The 13,335-nt window shown below is 44.3% G+C and overlaps 1 protein-coding gene across 1 annotated transcript in view; it reads left to right on the forward strand.

Annotated features, from left to right (window-relative positions):
- Positions 1-13,335, forward strand: part of LOC107115095 (epithelial chloride channel protein-like) — an 81,581-nt gene that overhangs the window by 47,594 nt on the left and 20,652 nt on the right. The window contains exons 8-10 of the mRNA XM_015416707.1: positions 4,426-4,603; positions 5,714-5,820; positions 7,572-7,802. Coding sequence (XP_015272193.1) covers positions 4,426-4,603; positions 5,714-5,820; positions 7,572-7,802 — 516 coding nt within the window. The remainder of the gene's footprint in view (positions 1-4,425; positions 4,604-5,713; positions 5,821-7,571; positions 7,803-13,335) is intronic.

The following is a 13,335-nucleotide window of genomic DNA, read 5'->3' on the forward strand; positions in this document are numbered from 1 at the left end:
CACCCCACCTTAAAAAGGATATTATAGGTTTGGAAAAAGTGCAGAAAAGGGCAACTCGAATGATCAAAGGATTGGAACACTTTCCCTATGAGGAAAGGTTAAGGCGCTTAGGGCTCTTTAGCTTGGAGAAACAACGACTGAGGGGTGACATGATTGAGGTTTATAAGATTATGCATGGGAAAGAGCAGGTAGAGAAAGAGGTACTTTTCTCCCTTTCTCACAATACAAGAACTCGTGGGCACTCCATGAAACTGCAGAGCGGTCGGGTTAGAACGGATAAAAGGAAGTACTTCTTCACCCAAAGAGTGATTAACACTTGGAATTCACTGCCACAGGAAGTGGTGGCAGCTACAAGCATGGACGGCTTCAAAAGGGAATTAGATAAGCATATGGAGCAGAGGTCCATCAGTGGCTATTAGCCACAAGGTATAGATAGGGGCTCTGGGGCAAGTGATGCTCTGTCTTCTTGGTGCTTGGGGGGGTCAACAGTGGGAGGGCTTCTAATGTCCTGGCCCCACTGGTGGACCTCCTGATGGCACCTGGTATTTCTGGCCACTGTGTGATACAGAGTGTTAGACTGGATGGGCCTTTGGCCTGATCCAACATTGGCATCTCTTATGTTCTTATGTTCTTATTACCATAATTAAGTTAATAACAAAGTACCTACCTTGTGGCTAATAGCCACTGATAGTTTAAGTTTAAAAAATTTGGCTCTCCAAAGAAATGTCAGTCGTAGTACTGTTGATATTTGGGTCTTTTGACTAATGTGATTGGATTCATACCCTGTTCTTCACTACCAAGAGGAATCTCAGATTGCCTGAAAAGTTTCTCATGGACCTGAAACCCTCAGAAGCTGACACTGTGCTGGTTAAGTTACCACTCAACTAAGCCCGGGGTTAGGTTGTTGTGTTGTGCAGTTAAAAAGAAGAATTTTTAAAAAGAAGTTAAAAAAAGAAGAGATTGGATTCAGCTGACATTTAACTTACCACTCTGGCCAGGCGGGGGTTAGTATGGGCTAGCCCAGAGTAACCCCCCGGCCAGAGTAACCCCGGGTTTACTCTGGCCTGGCCAGGCAGGGGTTACTCTGGCCGGGGGGGGATTAATCTGGCCTGTTACAGATGGCCAGATTAACCCGGGGTTACTCTAGGCTAGGCCAGAATAACCCCTCAGAACCCCTCCGGGGTTATTCTAGGCTAGGCCAGAGTAACCCCGGGGTTACTCTGGCCGGGGGGTTAATCCGGCCTGTTACACCGGTTCTCCAGATTAGAATCTGCTGCTCTTAACCACCACACCAAGATGGCTCTTAGGCAACAGGATATTGGTCTCCGAGTGGCGGGAAAACATGATTCCCTCTAGCAAAGGCCAGAGCTTGGATCACTGGGTCACGCCACAGCGGAACAAATAAATGTGCATGCAATGTTAGTTTACAAAACTGATCTGGAATGATGTTCCCAGTCTTATTGGGAGGAGTTGAGCATTCCATACCTGATATGAAGTATCTTCCCTCTGCAGGCCACTACATAAGATAAATTATTTAGCCAAGCATTCTCCCATAAGAGTTACTATAGGAGTATTTGTGCATGCTTTCTCCTTCTTTAGTGCTGTAGCACATGTTCCCCTTGTTTAATGATGGTAGTAAACATGCTGTACTTTTGCAACAGTGCTATCTCTTCATCAGTGAAAGGTGCAGGATTGGACTACTTGCACTAAATTATGACTGGGAATCTTGGATAGGCCCAAGGGAGAGTCAGAGCAATTGGATCGGGTGGGTGACTTTACAGAGAATGAAATCAATTGGATACAAACCTTTAGAAATATTTTAAGCAGAATCACAATTCCAAAAGACCTAACATAATTCAGTCTTAGTTTTAGTCCGGGGAATGGACAATTCTTTTTATAAAGCAGCTTCCTCATACACAAATAAACACTGGTTTTGTTTCAGGTTACAAGCCCCTGATCAGAGTGGGGGATCCCCCAATTTTGTGGGCTCCTGCCTGCCAGCTGGCCATCAGGGGGAAGCCCCACCCCCAACTGCCATGACCCTGCATGACACCCCCAGCATGGTGACATTACATGGATATGATGTTATCATGCCAGGGACATCATGTGGCAATGCTCTGGTATTCTGGGCAAAACTCTTTGGTAACTATAGAGTTTTGCCCAAAATACCAGAGCATCACCATGCGACTTTGTCACTTCCACATGACGTCATCATGTTGGGGATGTCATGCAGGGTGACCCCACCCCCCTACTCCCAGAAAGCTCCCTCTCACCCAACCTGGTGAGAGCACAGGACCTGGCAACCCTAGTTTTGTTTAACTCAGTGGGATAAGGGTTGTTGATCTTTATAATTTAGCTTCTTGTCCTGAGGCCCAGAACTGAAAGTCCATAGGCTTTCCAACGGCACATCTCAGAGTTACACTGACACATTGCTAAGGTGCAACAGCACCATTTGGGGGCCTTCGGTAGCATCCATGATAAGCCGTTGGGATAACAGCTAGGGATAACATTGTTCTACATATATCCCACTACCATGGCCCCTGCTTGTTTCAGGATTTCGCTGTGATTATATCATTATTTATATGAAGACTTATAATCTTTTCAGTTTATGAGTTCTCAAACCAAAGAACAAAATAAATAATAATAATGGCAAATAAATAACAAAGATTGCATCAGAAGCATTATTTTGTGTACAATAAAAGAATCATAGCTAATCTCCAGTATACTTGGTGGTTTAAAGCCTATATGATAACCGGATCCTAGACAGGCCCTTCAAACATGTGGTTAAGGTCAAACCCAGTCCAGCCAGGTACAAACCTGGCTTTCTAGGTCTTTCCACACTAGACTGCAATTCATGGTCCTCCCCTGCTTCTAGTATCCACAAGCTTCCAAGGCTTGTCACTCTTCTGCTTGGTTTTTCTAGGTCAGCTGTGATGGAGGGCCCTCCAGGGCACAAATCCTGTTTATTCTGAATAAGCCAGCTGTGTTCTGGTCTGGAAGCACTCCTGCTACCTCTGGGGATGTTGCTGTTTGTCCTCTTTGAGAATCACTGACCTCTCTGTTCAGCTGTAGGTTCCCTTTTGACTGCTCATCTAGGAGACATAGATCATTCTCTTTCTGGTATGGCCCATCTTGCATCACTTGTAAAACACCTTTGCTTACAGTTGGGCAATTCATTTGTACCACAGCTCTGGTTGTTGCCATTCCTCATTGCTGAATATGACCCCTTTTTAAAAGCCTTTACAGCCTGTCTAAAATGAACAAGCTCTCAGATTTAGCAATCTTAAAAAGAAGAAGAGAAAGGATTTATACCCCACCCTTCACTCAGAGCCTCAGAGTGGCTTTCAATCTCCTTTCCCTTCCTCTCCCCACAACAGACACCCTGTGAGGTAGGTGGGGCTGAGAGAGCTCTTTTGAGAACTTCTCTTGAGAGAACAGCTCTGAGAGAACTATAGCTTGCCCAAGGTCACCCAGCAGCTGCATGTGGAGGAGTGGGGAATCAAACCCGGTTCTCCCAGATTACAGTCCTAACTACACCAAACTGGTAATGAGTTTGATAAATGTAAGACCACAACAGAAAACATTCTGTTACCATATTTATTCAAAAGGAAGTAAACACTAAATGTAAGACTATTTTCCACCCCCAAATGTTATGCACATTTTTTTTCATTATTGGACATAACTGTAACCTGTATGCAAATTTAAGGTAACCCTCTCTTTTTTTGGTGCTGGTGGAAACTAGTCTTGCATTTGAGTAAATATAGTTAATGTCAAAGAGAATCTAGTTTCCAAAGGAGGTTGTACCACAGCAAATATTCATTACTAGACCTCAATGATCAGAAAGATAATATAGGAATAAGTACTTATTCAGATAATTAGGCTTGAAAGAACCAACACCTTGATACAAACAGATACACATTAGAGCTGTTGCAACGCTGGCAAATTCTCCTGTTGTCACTTCCACAGTTTGGACCAATGTAAACCTTCTAACTGCCTTTAAATGTTGTGCAAATAATTAAGGGAGATTGCTTATAGGATCACCTGCCAGATAAGGGCATTACATAATCCATAAATTTGCTCCCAGTGCATTTGCTTGCCTTTCTGTTGTGACCACAGATGACAGAATTTGTTGGCACGAGTGTACAGTGTAACACTATGGCTCTCACAGTTGTCATTTCTGTATGGTTGGGCCCAACACAGAGGATATATAGAACTGCCATCCTCCAAGAAGGTACAACACTGGCATGTGAAATAATCACATTACACACTTATACAACAGGATATCCTGTAACAAATACCTTCAGTGTGACTTGAGACCTGACCATGCAGAAGTTACATAGGTTCACCTTAACTCCAAACACATCCAGTGACTTCTGTGGTACTTGTTCTGTTGCTATTAAATCTAAAATAAATTTTTCAATTCAGGTGTTTTTACAGAGTTACTCAAGTACTGAGGGCTATGAAATTGTGCTGTTAACAGATGGAGAAGATTCAGATGTAAGTTCTTGCTTTAGCACAGTTCAAAAAAGTGGGTCAGTAATCCATACCATTGCCTTGGGACCAAGTGCTGAAAAAGAATTGGAAATGTTGGCAGACATGACAGGTAAATAAGTAAGCAGGACATAAAAACATTACAAGATTCATTTCTGTGCTGCATAGTGGTGGTTGGTGCCTCCAGAAGAGCATGACACAAGGACCATCCAGCCTGCCAATACATGCCCTTGACAAAGATCTCTATGTCATTCACCCAATGCTCCTCCTGATTATTCAATTTCCCTCATTTCTATAATGATGGTTCAGTGCAACCTCGTGCTCAGAGGCAATATATGTATCAGCTGATAGTGACAGCTAACAGAAGGAGGTCATCACCTTAATTCTCCTGTAAACTTCCAGGAGCATTTAACTAGCTGTTGTTGGGGAAAGAATGTTGGACTAGATAAAACCAGTGGAGATCTTTTCAGTTCTTACAAAACTCAATCTCTCTTTTGTTTCTTCTATCTCAATGTGATTTCTATTTAAGGAATGGTTAATATATTTATAATCAGAGTAGCTAAAGATATTTATTCTCTGCTGTATCCTTTAGAGATACTAGGGTTTCCATTTGGCCAGTGGAGGCAGGGGATCCCCTGATTTTGCGAGCTCCTGTTGGCCAGCTGGCCTGTGGGGGAACTCCGCCCCCAGACAGATGTCTCCGCACAATGTTGGTGATGCACTGTTGTCACTTCTGGATGTGAAATCATCGCGTCAACAACATCAGGGGTGACGCTTTACTTTTTGGGCAAAATTCTGCAGTCTGTACGTAGCCATTTCCCCCAAAAAGTAGAGCATTGCCCAATGTCACCAACATAATGATGTCACTTCTGAACGTGATGTCAGCGTGTCACCAATGTCCCCCAACCCCTGGAATGCCCCCCCAAACCCCCCACCAGCAGGAGGAAGGCACCTGGCAACCCTAAGATACGCTAACAAAAGACAATAGTTGAATTGGCTGGTAATACATACCCTACAGTCTGTTATTTCCCCCCAAAGTATTCTATATAGAACATAAAAAGAACAAAATTTCTATGTAAACAATAGTATTTTTATAGTAAAACATTTGTATCAGGTAAAGTAACATACCAGTATATTTATTACAGAGCTATCATTCCAATAGTTAAAAAATATTACCAGTTTTTCTTGAAAAAATATTTTTTTTCTTCCAATTCTGTTTCAGGAGGTTTGAAATTTTCTGCTACTGATAGCTTGGATTCTAACAGTCTTATAGACGCTTTCGCTGGGATTTCTTCAAGGGATGGAAATATCTCGCAACAAGCTATTCAGGTCTGGATGTCAAAGATCTGGGATCAAGTGGGGCTTTCTGAAGTACCATTTAAGAAGAAATTATTCTCTACTGAGGCATCTCCAGTGAATTCCCCCCTCAAAAAATGTTTAAAAATATTCAGGGTGCTGGAGTATTAGTAATGCAGTGAAACAAACAAAAACAACCACCATAAAAAAGCACAGAAAAAATAACATCAAACGCAGTCCTTTGCTTGTAATAATGTGGATGTGTGATTATTTATATGAAGTCAATATTTTTGTATTGATAAATGTTTTTTATTATTTCCCCATAAAATGGATAATATTTCACTATCATTCCCGCATTTGAAGCTTCATCAATGCTTTGGCTGGGGTTTTGCCAAATTAGTTAAATGCTACTGCGATATTTTCTCAACAGTATTTCAGTTATACCTTAGAAAATGTAATCAGTTGAACAATCCACATGTTGCAAATAGCAGACAAATGAGACATACCAAAAATTTAAACTGGAAGACAAAGCACAAACGCTAGATCCAGGTTGGGAAACTCCTCGAGATTTGTGGATAAGAACTGTGGAGGTTTGTCAATGGAGCCTGTGGAGGATAGGGACCTCAGTGGAGTACAATAACACAGAGTCCACTCTGCGAAGCATTCATTTTCTCCAGGAGAACTGATCTCTGTAGTCTGGAGATGAGCTGTAATTCAAGGGGACCCCCAGGTCCCACTTGGAGACTGGCATCCCCAATGCAAATACATGGAGCTTCTGAGTTTGTTGCTTAGTGGCACATACAGCATAGCTTCTGTCATGATATTTATGAGAAATTTTATATTGTTCTGGGAATTTAGGAAATAGACTTCTCATCTCCAGCACACTCAATTCAAAAGTGTCTAGTCTCGAAAGAAGCAATCCTGATAACACTTTATTCAGAAGTAAATCTCATTTTATTCAGTGGGACTTACTCCCAGGAAGGTGTTCTTAGGAGTGCAGCCCTACACTCTAGGGTTGCCAGCCTCCAGGTGGGGCCTGGGGATCTCCCACTTTTACAACTGATCTCCAGCTGACAGAGATCAGCTCCCCTGGAGAAAATGGCTACTTTGAAGAGTGGACTCTATGGCACTGTACCATGCTGAGGCCTCTCCCCTCCCCAAACCCCACCCTCTCCTGGATTCACCACCAAAGTCTCCTGGTATTTTCCAACGCAGAACTGGCAACCCTACTCCACTCCCATATCACCATAACTTCCAATTTGCTTTTTTTGCTTTCAGTTTCAGCCTCTTACTGGTGATAACTGATTTCACTTGGTCAGAATTTGTTCTAGCTGTGTACATATTACTTTTATCAGATGTCAGGTAAATGAAATTAGTGCCATATCTCTTACTAATGTGGAATTTAAATATACTGAAAAATCGTATCTATTCACCCCAATGGATTATGGATTTAGTGCAGAAGATTGATCATGGTATCCATTTTGGGTAGTACAGAGCATAGCAGCTTATGTGCAGTGTTATGGTGGAGCTGTCTGTTAAATATTGCTGCCCTTGACCTAGCTTCATGTGTTTAGCTATGAGAAGTTTCAGGATCTCAGACCAGTGTGCTCATGGAGGTAGCAGCATTTATACCTTCCAGAGCATTATTTGTCTTTCACCACAACTATCCAGTGTGAGGAGACCTCCTAGGCAGTGTACTTTACCCTCTAAGAAATGACATAAACCTTACCAAGTCTGTAAAACTTTTCATGCTATGTCATAATACTCTACTAATTTCTCAACAGCTTGAAAGCAAAGGTCAGAGCATCAAACCCATGGAGTGGCTAAATGGTACTGTATCCCTTGATAAAACTGTGGGAAATGACACTTACTTTGTAATTACTTGGAGTGACCGCATACACCCACCTGGAATATTTCTGACTGATCCAAAAGGGAAAAAGTACAATCAAACAGACTTTGTAACTGATAATACCAATCACCATATGGCTCGACTCAAGATCAGTGGAACTGCAGAGGTAAAGCCTGAGCTTTTTAAAATTTTGTGTTTGAAATATTTCACTCTCATATTTCAGTTTATCAAATCTCAGAACAACACAAATAAAAACAAGCCATACTGATGAAAACTACAGAAGTGAAAACAGTAACAGAATCTGGGAAGGAAAACAAAATCATCAGACCGATTAAGGCCAGAACAGGAACACCATCTCTTCCGGGCACTTCAAAGAGCATTTATGTGATGCCAGAAGGCAAGTAGGGAGAGATGCCAACTCCTGTTGGGAGAAAGTTGCTTGGTTTCTCTCTACAGCCCTACAGAGACAGTAAGGAATAGATGTGCTTATTTGAGACAGGTGCAAAGACAGGTTCCCACCTAAATGGGCTGAAGTCAGCATTTTCCCACCCCCCAGTTTGAATGAAGACATGTGGGGACAAATGAAGCCAATGAAGTGATGCCTCAATGTAGTGGTCGTTAAGGGAGGAGGAAGCCCAGGAAATCGCTAGTCATTCCTTGCTCCTCGGCATGGCTTCATCTCCTCTGTTGGGCTCCTGGCTGTAGGTCCTTGTGGCCTTCACTGGGCCTCCTGCGGGCTGAAGCTGTTGCCAGGCGGTCAGGTGAGGAGAGTCAGTGTCAGGTTGAGTGGTCAAGGTGTTGTATGGCAAGAAGCAGTGGTGGAGCATGCTGCATTCACCATGGTGGTGGGCAAATGGCGTAGATGAGCTTTGGCAGTGGCTGGGTTCAAGACTCGCTGTGATCCCTCCTTTAGAAGAGAGAGGTTCAGAGGACTCAGGGCAGCACCTAGTGTGCTGGGTCTGGGGCTGATGGAGCCGAGCTGAGGGCCTTGCAGTGTGGTGTAGCTGGCCTAAAGCCTATAGGGAGTATGCGGGGGAGGCCTGGCTTAGGTATGATGAAATGTTTGGTCTCAGGTGGCTATGGATCCTTTGTTCCCTTGAGATAGAAAGCATCATCAGTTGTGGTCCCAGTGCATGGGCCCTGCGGTAGCAATTTCAGGGTGTTATGCTGATAGCGGACACCTGATTGCTCGTGCCACTAGTGATACTGGACAAGGACCTGCTCCTAAGCAATGGGTTCAACCTTGCCTTGTCTGTTCAGAGTTTACTCTGCAAATTCAAGCATGCCTAGTGTCTGTGGAGGCTTTCACTCAGCCTCAGTTTGTGCTTAAGGGTCAGGAGGCAGAACTGGTGCAGGTGACGTAGGCAGATCAAAGAAGCCTGCTGGGGGTACTTCTGGGAAAGGCACACAGCCCAATCAAGGTTTAGGTATTGGCTGTGCTTTTGTATGTTTAACCGCAGAAGGGGGACGCGGCTTACTTTGAATCTGGGTTTAGAGGAAGGTTTAGGATCCATTTGAGGGCATGAGGAGTCATAGGATGGCCACAAACCTTAGATTGTTTAAAGGTTTGGAGCACATGGTGCGGCAAAAAATTGATAAGATCTCTATGTTGGGAATGGTTCCCAAGAAATTGCTGGGAAAATATTGATTAATACACCTTCTGTTTTACCAATATGATGACTCAATCAATAACGGTATATCGGAGAAGCTGGCATCAATGAATTATACTTCCTTTGATAAAGCTCTTGTGATGGTGGCTCGTTGTGGCTGGGATGCACTGATGGGTAAATGTGACATTAAGTCAGCTTTCAGGTTGTTGCCGATATTTCCCGGTGGTTTTGATTTGTTGGGTTTCACATTTGGTGGTTTTATCCATGTTATTGGGCTGCCTATGGGGTGTTCTATTTCACGAGACTTTTCAGACCCTTGCAGAGGAGCTGGGTGTTCCTTTGGCTGAAGGAAAGATGGAGGGGCCTACCATGACTCTTTCATTTTTAGGCATTCTAATTGATACGGAGAAGGAGCTTTGTGCCTTGCCTAGGGATAAAGTTTAAGAGATAGAGATGTTAGACAGGCTTGCGCGAAGAAGAGCCTTATAATGTATGAATGGCAAGTCTTACTCAATCATTTGAATTTTGCCTGTTTGGTGGTGACTCCGAGGAGGGCTTTCACGTGTAGGATTTTGGATTGCCTCAAGGGAATCCATAGCCCACACCACGGGATTAGAGTCTCAAGGTGTATTAAGGTGGACCTCCATATGTGGTTGGAGGTTTTGGCTGGTTTCAGTGAGGTTTCTTTTTGACATAGAATGGCGCTGCTGGAGGCGTCTCTGCAGATTTCCTTGGACGCCTTGGGTACTGTTGGGTTTGTGGTCTTCTTCGGCGGCAGTTGCTGTGCCCAATGCTGGCCCACTTACTGGGTTGATTCAGGTCTTACAAGGGACTTAACCTTTTAAGACTTTTTTCCAATAGTAGTTGCGGTTCACTTGTAGCATGCGTGCCTCAGAAACCAGGTTGTGATATTTCTGCGATAATCAGGCAGTGGTTCAAGTTGTTAATAGGCTGACATCTTGTTCATATTTGGTTATGAGGCTGGTTCTTGTGTTTGTTTTATAATGTCTGTGTCACAATGTCTTGTTTGTGGCTAAGCATGTGCCTGGTGTTAACAATGACATAGGTCGAATCTGCATTTGCATTTTTAAATCAGTTTCATGCTGCTGTGACAACGCCTTTCTCTATGCTTGTTTGAATGTTGTTTGGAGAAGATTCGTTTAAAGCATTGTAGAGGTGCAGTGACAGTGGAGCCACCATGAAAGGGTGATAAACATATGTAGACATGCAAAAGTATGCTAGGACTGGAGGTGTGAAAACGAAACCAAATGTAGACAAGCTTTTTTGAAGAGGGAGTCAGAAGGCTGGGACACTGGTGGGAAAGACAAACGCAGATTTGACCATAGTGAATGCCCTGTCTCGCTTTCAGGAGCTCTGGTTCAGGGAGCTGGCTCTGGATATGAACCTGGGGCCAGAGGCTATGCTGCAAAGTCTCTGGAATGTTGGCAGGGTGAAGTCATGCGGGCAGTAGAGGCATCCTTAGCTCCAGGTTCAAGAACTTCCTATCAGAGGTACCTTTCTGAGTTTGCTAGGTTCCAGGCAGATTGTAGCTTGGCAGAGAGGTGGCCTGTTCCTGTGGAACACCTTCTGCAGTTCATTGTGGCTTTGAAAAGGCAGAACCTAGCAGTTAGGATGACTGAGAGCTATTTTGCAGCAATAGCGTTTCATCCGAAGGCCCAGGGATATGAAGAATTTATGGAGGAGTTTAGGCTACACCATATGTTGGAGAGGCAGACAAGAGAAGCAGCACCCCAGGTGGACAAATGGTGGCCTTTCATTATGACTCTGGTTGAGTTATTTAAAGGCATTTGTTCATCCCGATGGGAGGTCGGGTTGGTGACTTTTGGGGGGGAGCACTTAGAATTAGCGAGCTGTTGTTTAGATCACGTTGGGATCAGGGGAAAGGCACTCCTTGTGTCTGATGTGATTATTGCCAGTGGATCTGTGAGTTTGAAGGTCTGCATCTCCAAGACTGATTAGAAAAGGGTCGGGCAGACATTGACCCTGCACAAGAGTTTGAAGGATGGCATTTGCCCAGTTAGAGTGCTTTCTGGATAGATGCAGATGGTGGGGGGTAGGTCAAGATTGGGGCAGCTTCAACAGCTGCAAGTTTGGGGTTCAGTTCTTTGGAGCATCAGCATTTGGGTGGGTGGAGGTCCAAGGCTTATCAGTCTTATATCCTTTGAGGTGATGGTTCTAACTGTTTAATTTGTCCACAGGATGCAGTGTGCGAGACTAGCTGGTACCAATGTGTTAATTTGTGGCCACTCAATTGTGTATTGGGCTAACCAAAGGGCGAGCTGCTCCTGCATTGGTTGCCAGCCGGGCATGGAGATTTGGCCTCTGTTGTTGGGGGGGGGGAAGAGGCATGAACTGGAGACAGCTGCTACCTTTCATCCACAATTTCAGGTTGTTGGGAATGCCTCCCCAGGTTATAGTAATTCATTTGGGTGGAAATGACCTGGGCAATGGGTCGGTGTTGTCCTTGCTTCCTGAGATCCTGCGTGATTTGCAGGTCATCTGGCAGTGGTTCCCCAGAATTGTTTGAGGAGGAGGAGGAGGAGGAGGAGGAGGAGGAGGGGAGGAGGAGAGGAGGAGGAGGAGGAGGAGGAGGAGATTGGATTTATACCCCGCCCTTCACTACCCAAAGGTGTCTCAGTGCGGCTTACAAACTCCTTTCCCTTCCCCTACCCACAACAGACACCCTGTGAGGTAGGTGGGGCTGAGTGACACAAACTGCTCTTTTTCAAGGACAGCTGTGCCATAGCTTGTGACTGACCCAAAGTCACACCAGCAGGTGCACATGGAGGAGTGGGGAATCAAACCCGGTTCTCCCAGATCAGAGTCCGCACACTTAACCACTTTAGTATGGTCCAATTGGTTACCTAGGCAAGTATGGAGGGGCATTCTGCACCCAGCAAAAATAGACAAGGCCTATTGTTGGTTGAATAACAGTTGGTAGGTCGGTGATTGCAGGGGTTATTTTGCACCTTGGGATCAAATTCTTGTTGCCACACCTATTTAAGCCTGATTGGGTGCATTTATCATTCAGTGGGATGGATTTGTTTTTAGTTGATCTGCAGGACAGTCTGCATGACCGCTTGGTGCAGTGGGAGGGTGGGGAGTTAAGCCAAACACACATGTGGGTTATGGGAGGTTTAATTGGTAAGCACCCCGAGATATCTGTGATAGGGGTTATTAAACTGGCACCTATTGGCTATACAGTCTGGGTGGTGCAGTGAGAGCCTCCTTGGGCTTGGGGGACTTAAGGTTGAACAGTCATGGATGGGGACTGTGCCCTTTCATCCCCTCTAGGCACTTAGGTATGGGCCGTGAAGAAATGGGTTGGGGAGAAATTCTGGACCTGGCTCTGAGCCAAGGTGGTATTGCCCAGTGGAGGAGTCTTGCTTTGCATGCCTGTGGCAACCCGTACTTTGCGAGTTGATTAAGTTGCAGATCAGCTATGTTTAATAAAATTCCTAGTTTAACCCAATTTTTGTATTGTGTTTGCATTAGGGATGGGGTGGGCAATGGAATAGCAGCCTTCCCAACGAAGTTTTCTGCAGCTAAAGTGACATTCTAGATTATGCATGTAAGGGTGGCAGTTCCACCAAGTGTGCCTCTGAGAATTCACTGAAGTCATTTAAGGTGCAATCCTAAATTACAGCCTTTCATATCCATTGACTTAGAAGGCTGCAACTCTACTATTATTATAAGATATAGTTATGGGATGGTTATGGATGGTTGTGTGAGTGTATATGAGTATGGTTGTAGATCACCAAAATGATTGCATCTTTAATTTCGTTGTACTATGTACAATGACAATAAAGTATATGATGATGATGATGATGATGATGATGATGATGATGATGATGGCGGCATTAGTAGTAACCAGAGCCCTAGCATTCTATAACAATTCTAATTATTCTTTCACCTAAACTGGGGCTATGCACTACAGCTGTTTATGAGTTATGTTTCAGAAGTATGCTGGAGTGCTATCAAAGCAGCTATCTTGGTCTCTGCCAGCTCCCTTGAAGCTTATCTCTCCCCCCCCCCCCCGCGCAATCGTAAAAGAAGGGTGTCTCATCT

Source organism: Gekko japonicus, unplaced genomic scaffold (genome assembly GCF_001447785.1).
Source record: "Gekko japonicus isolate JY-2015 unplaced genomic scaffold, Gekko_japonicus_V1.1 scaffold16, whole genome shotgun sequence".
NCBI lineage: Eukaryota > Metazoa > Chordata > Lepidosauria > Squamata > Gekkonidae > Gekko > Gekko japonicus.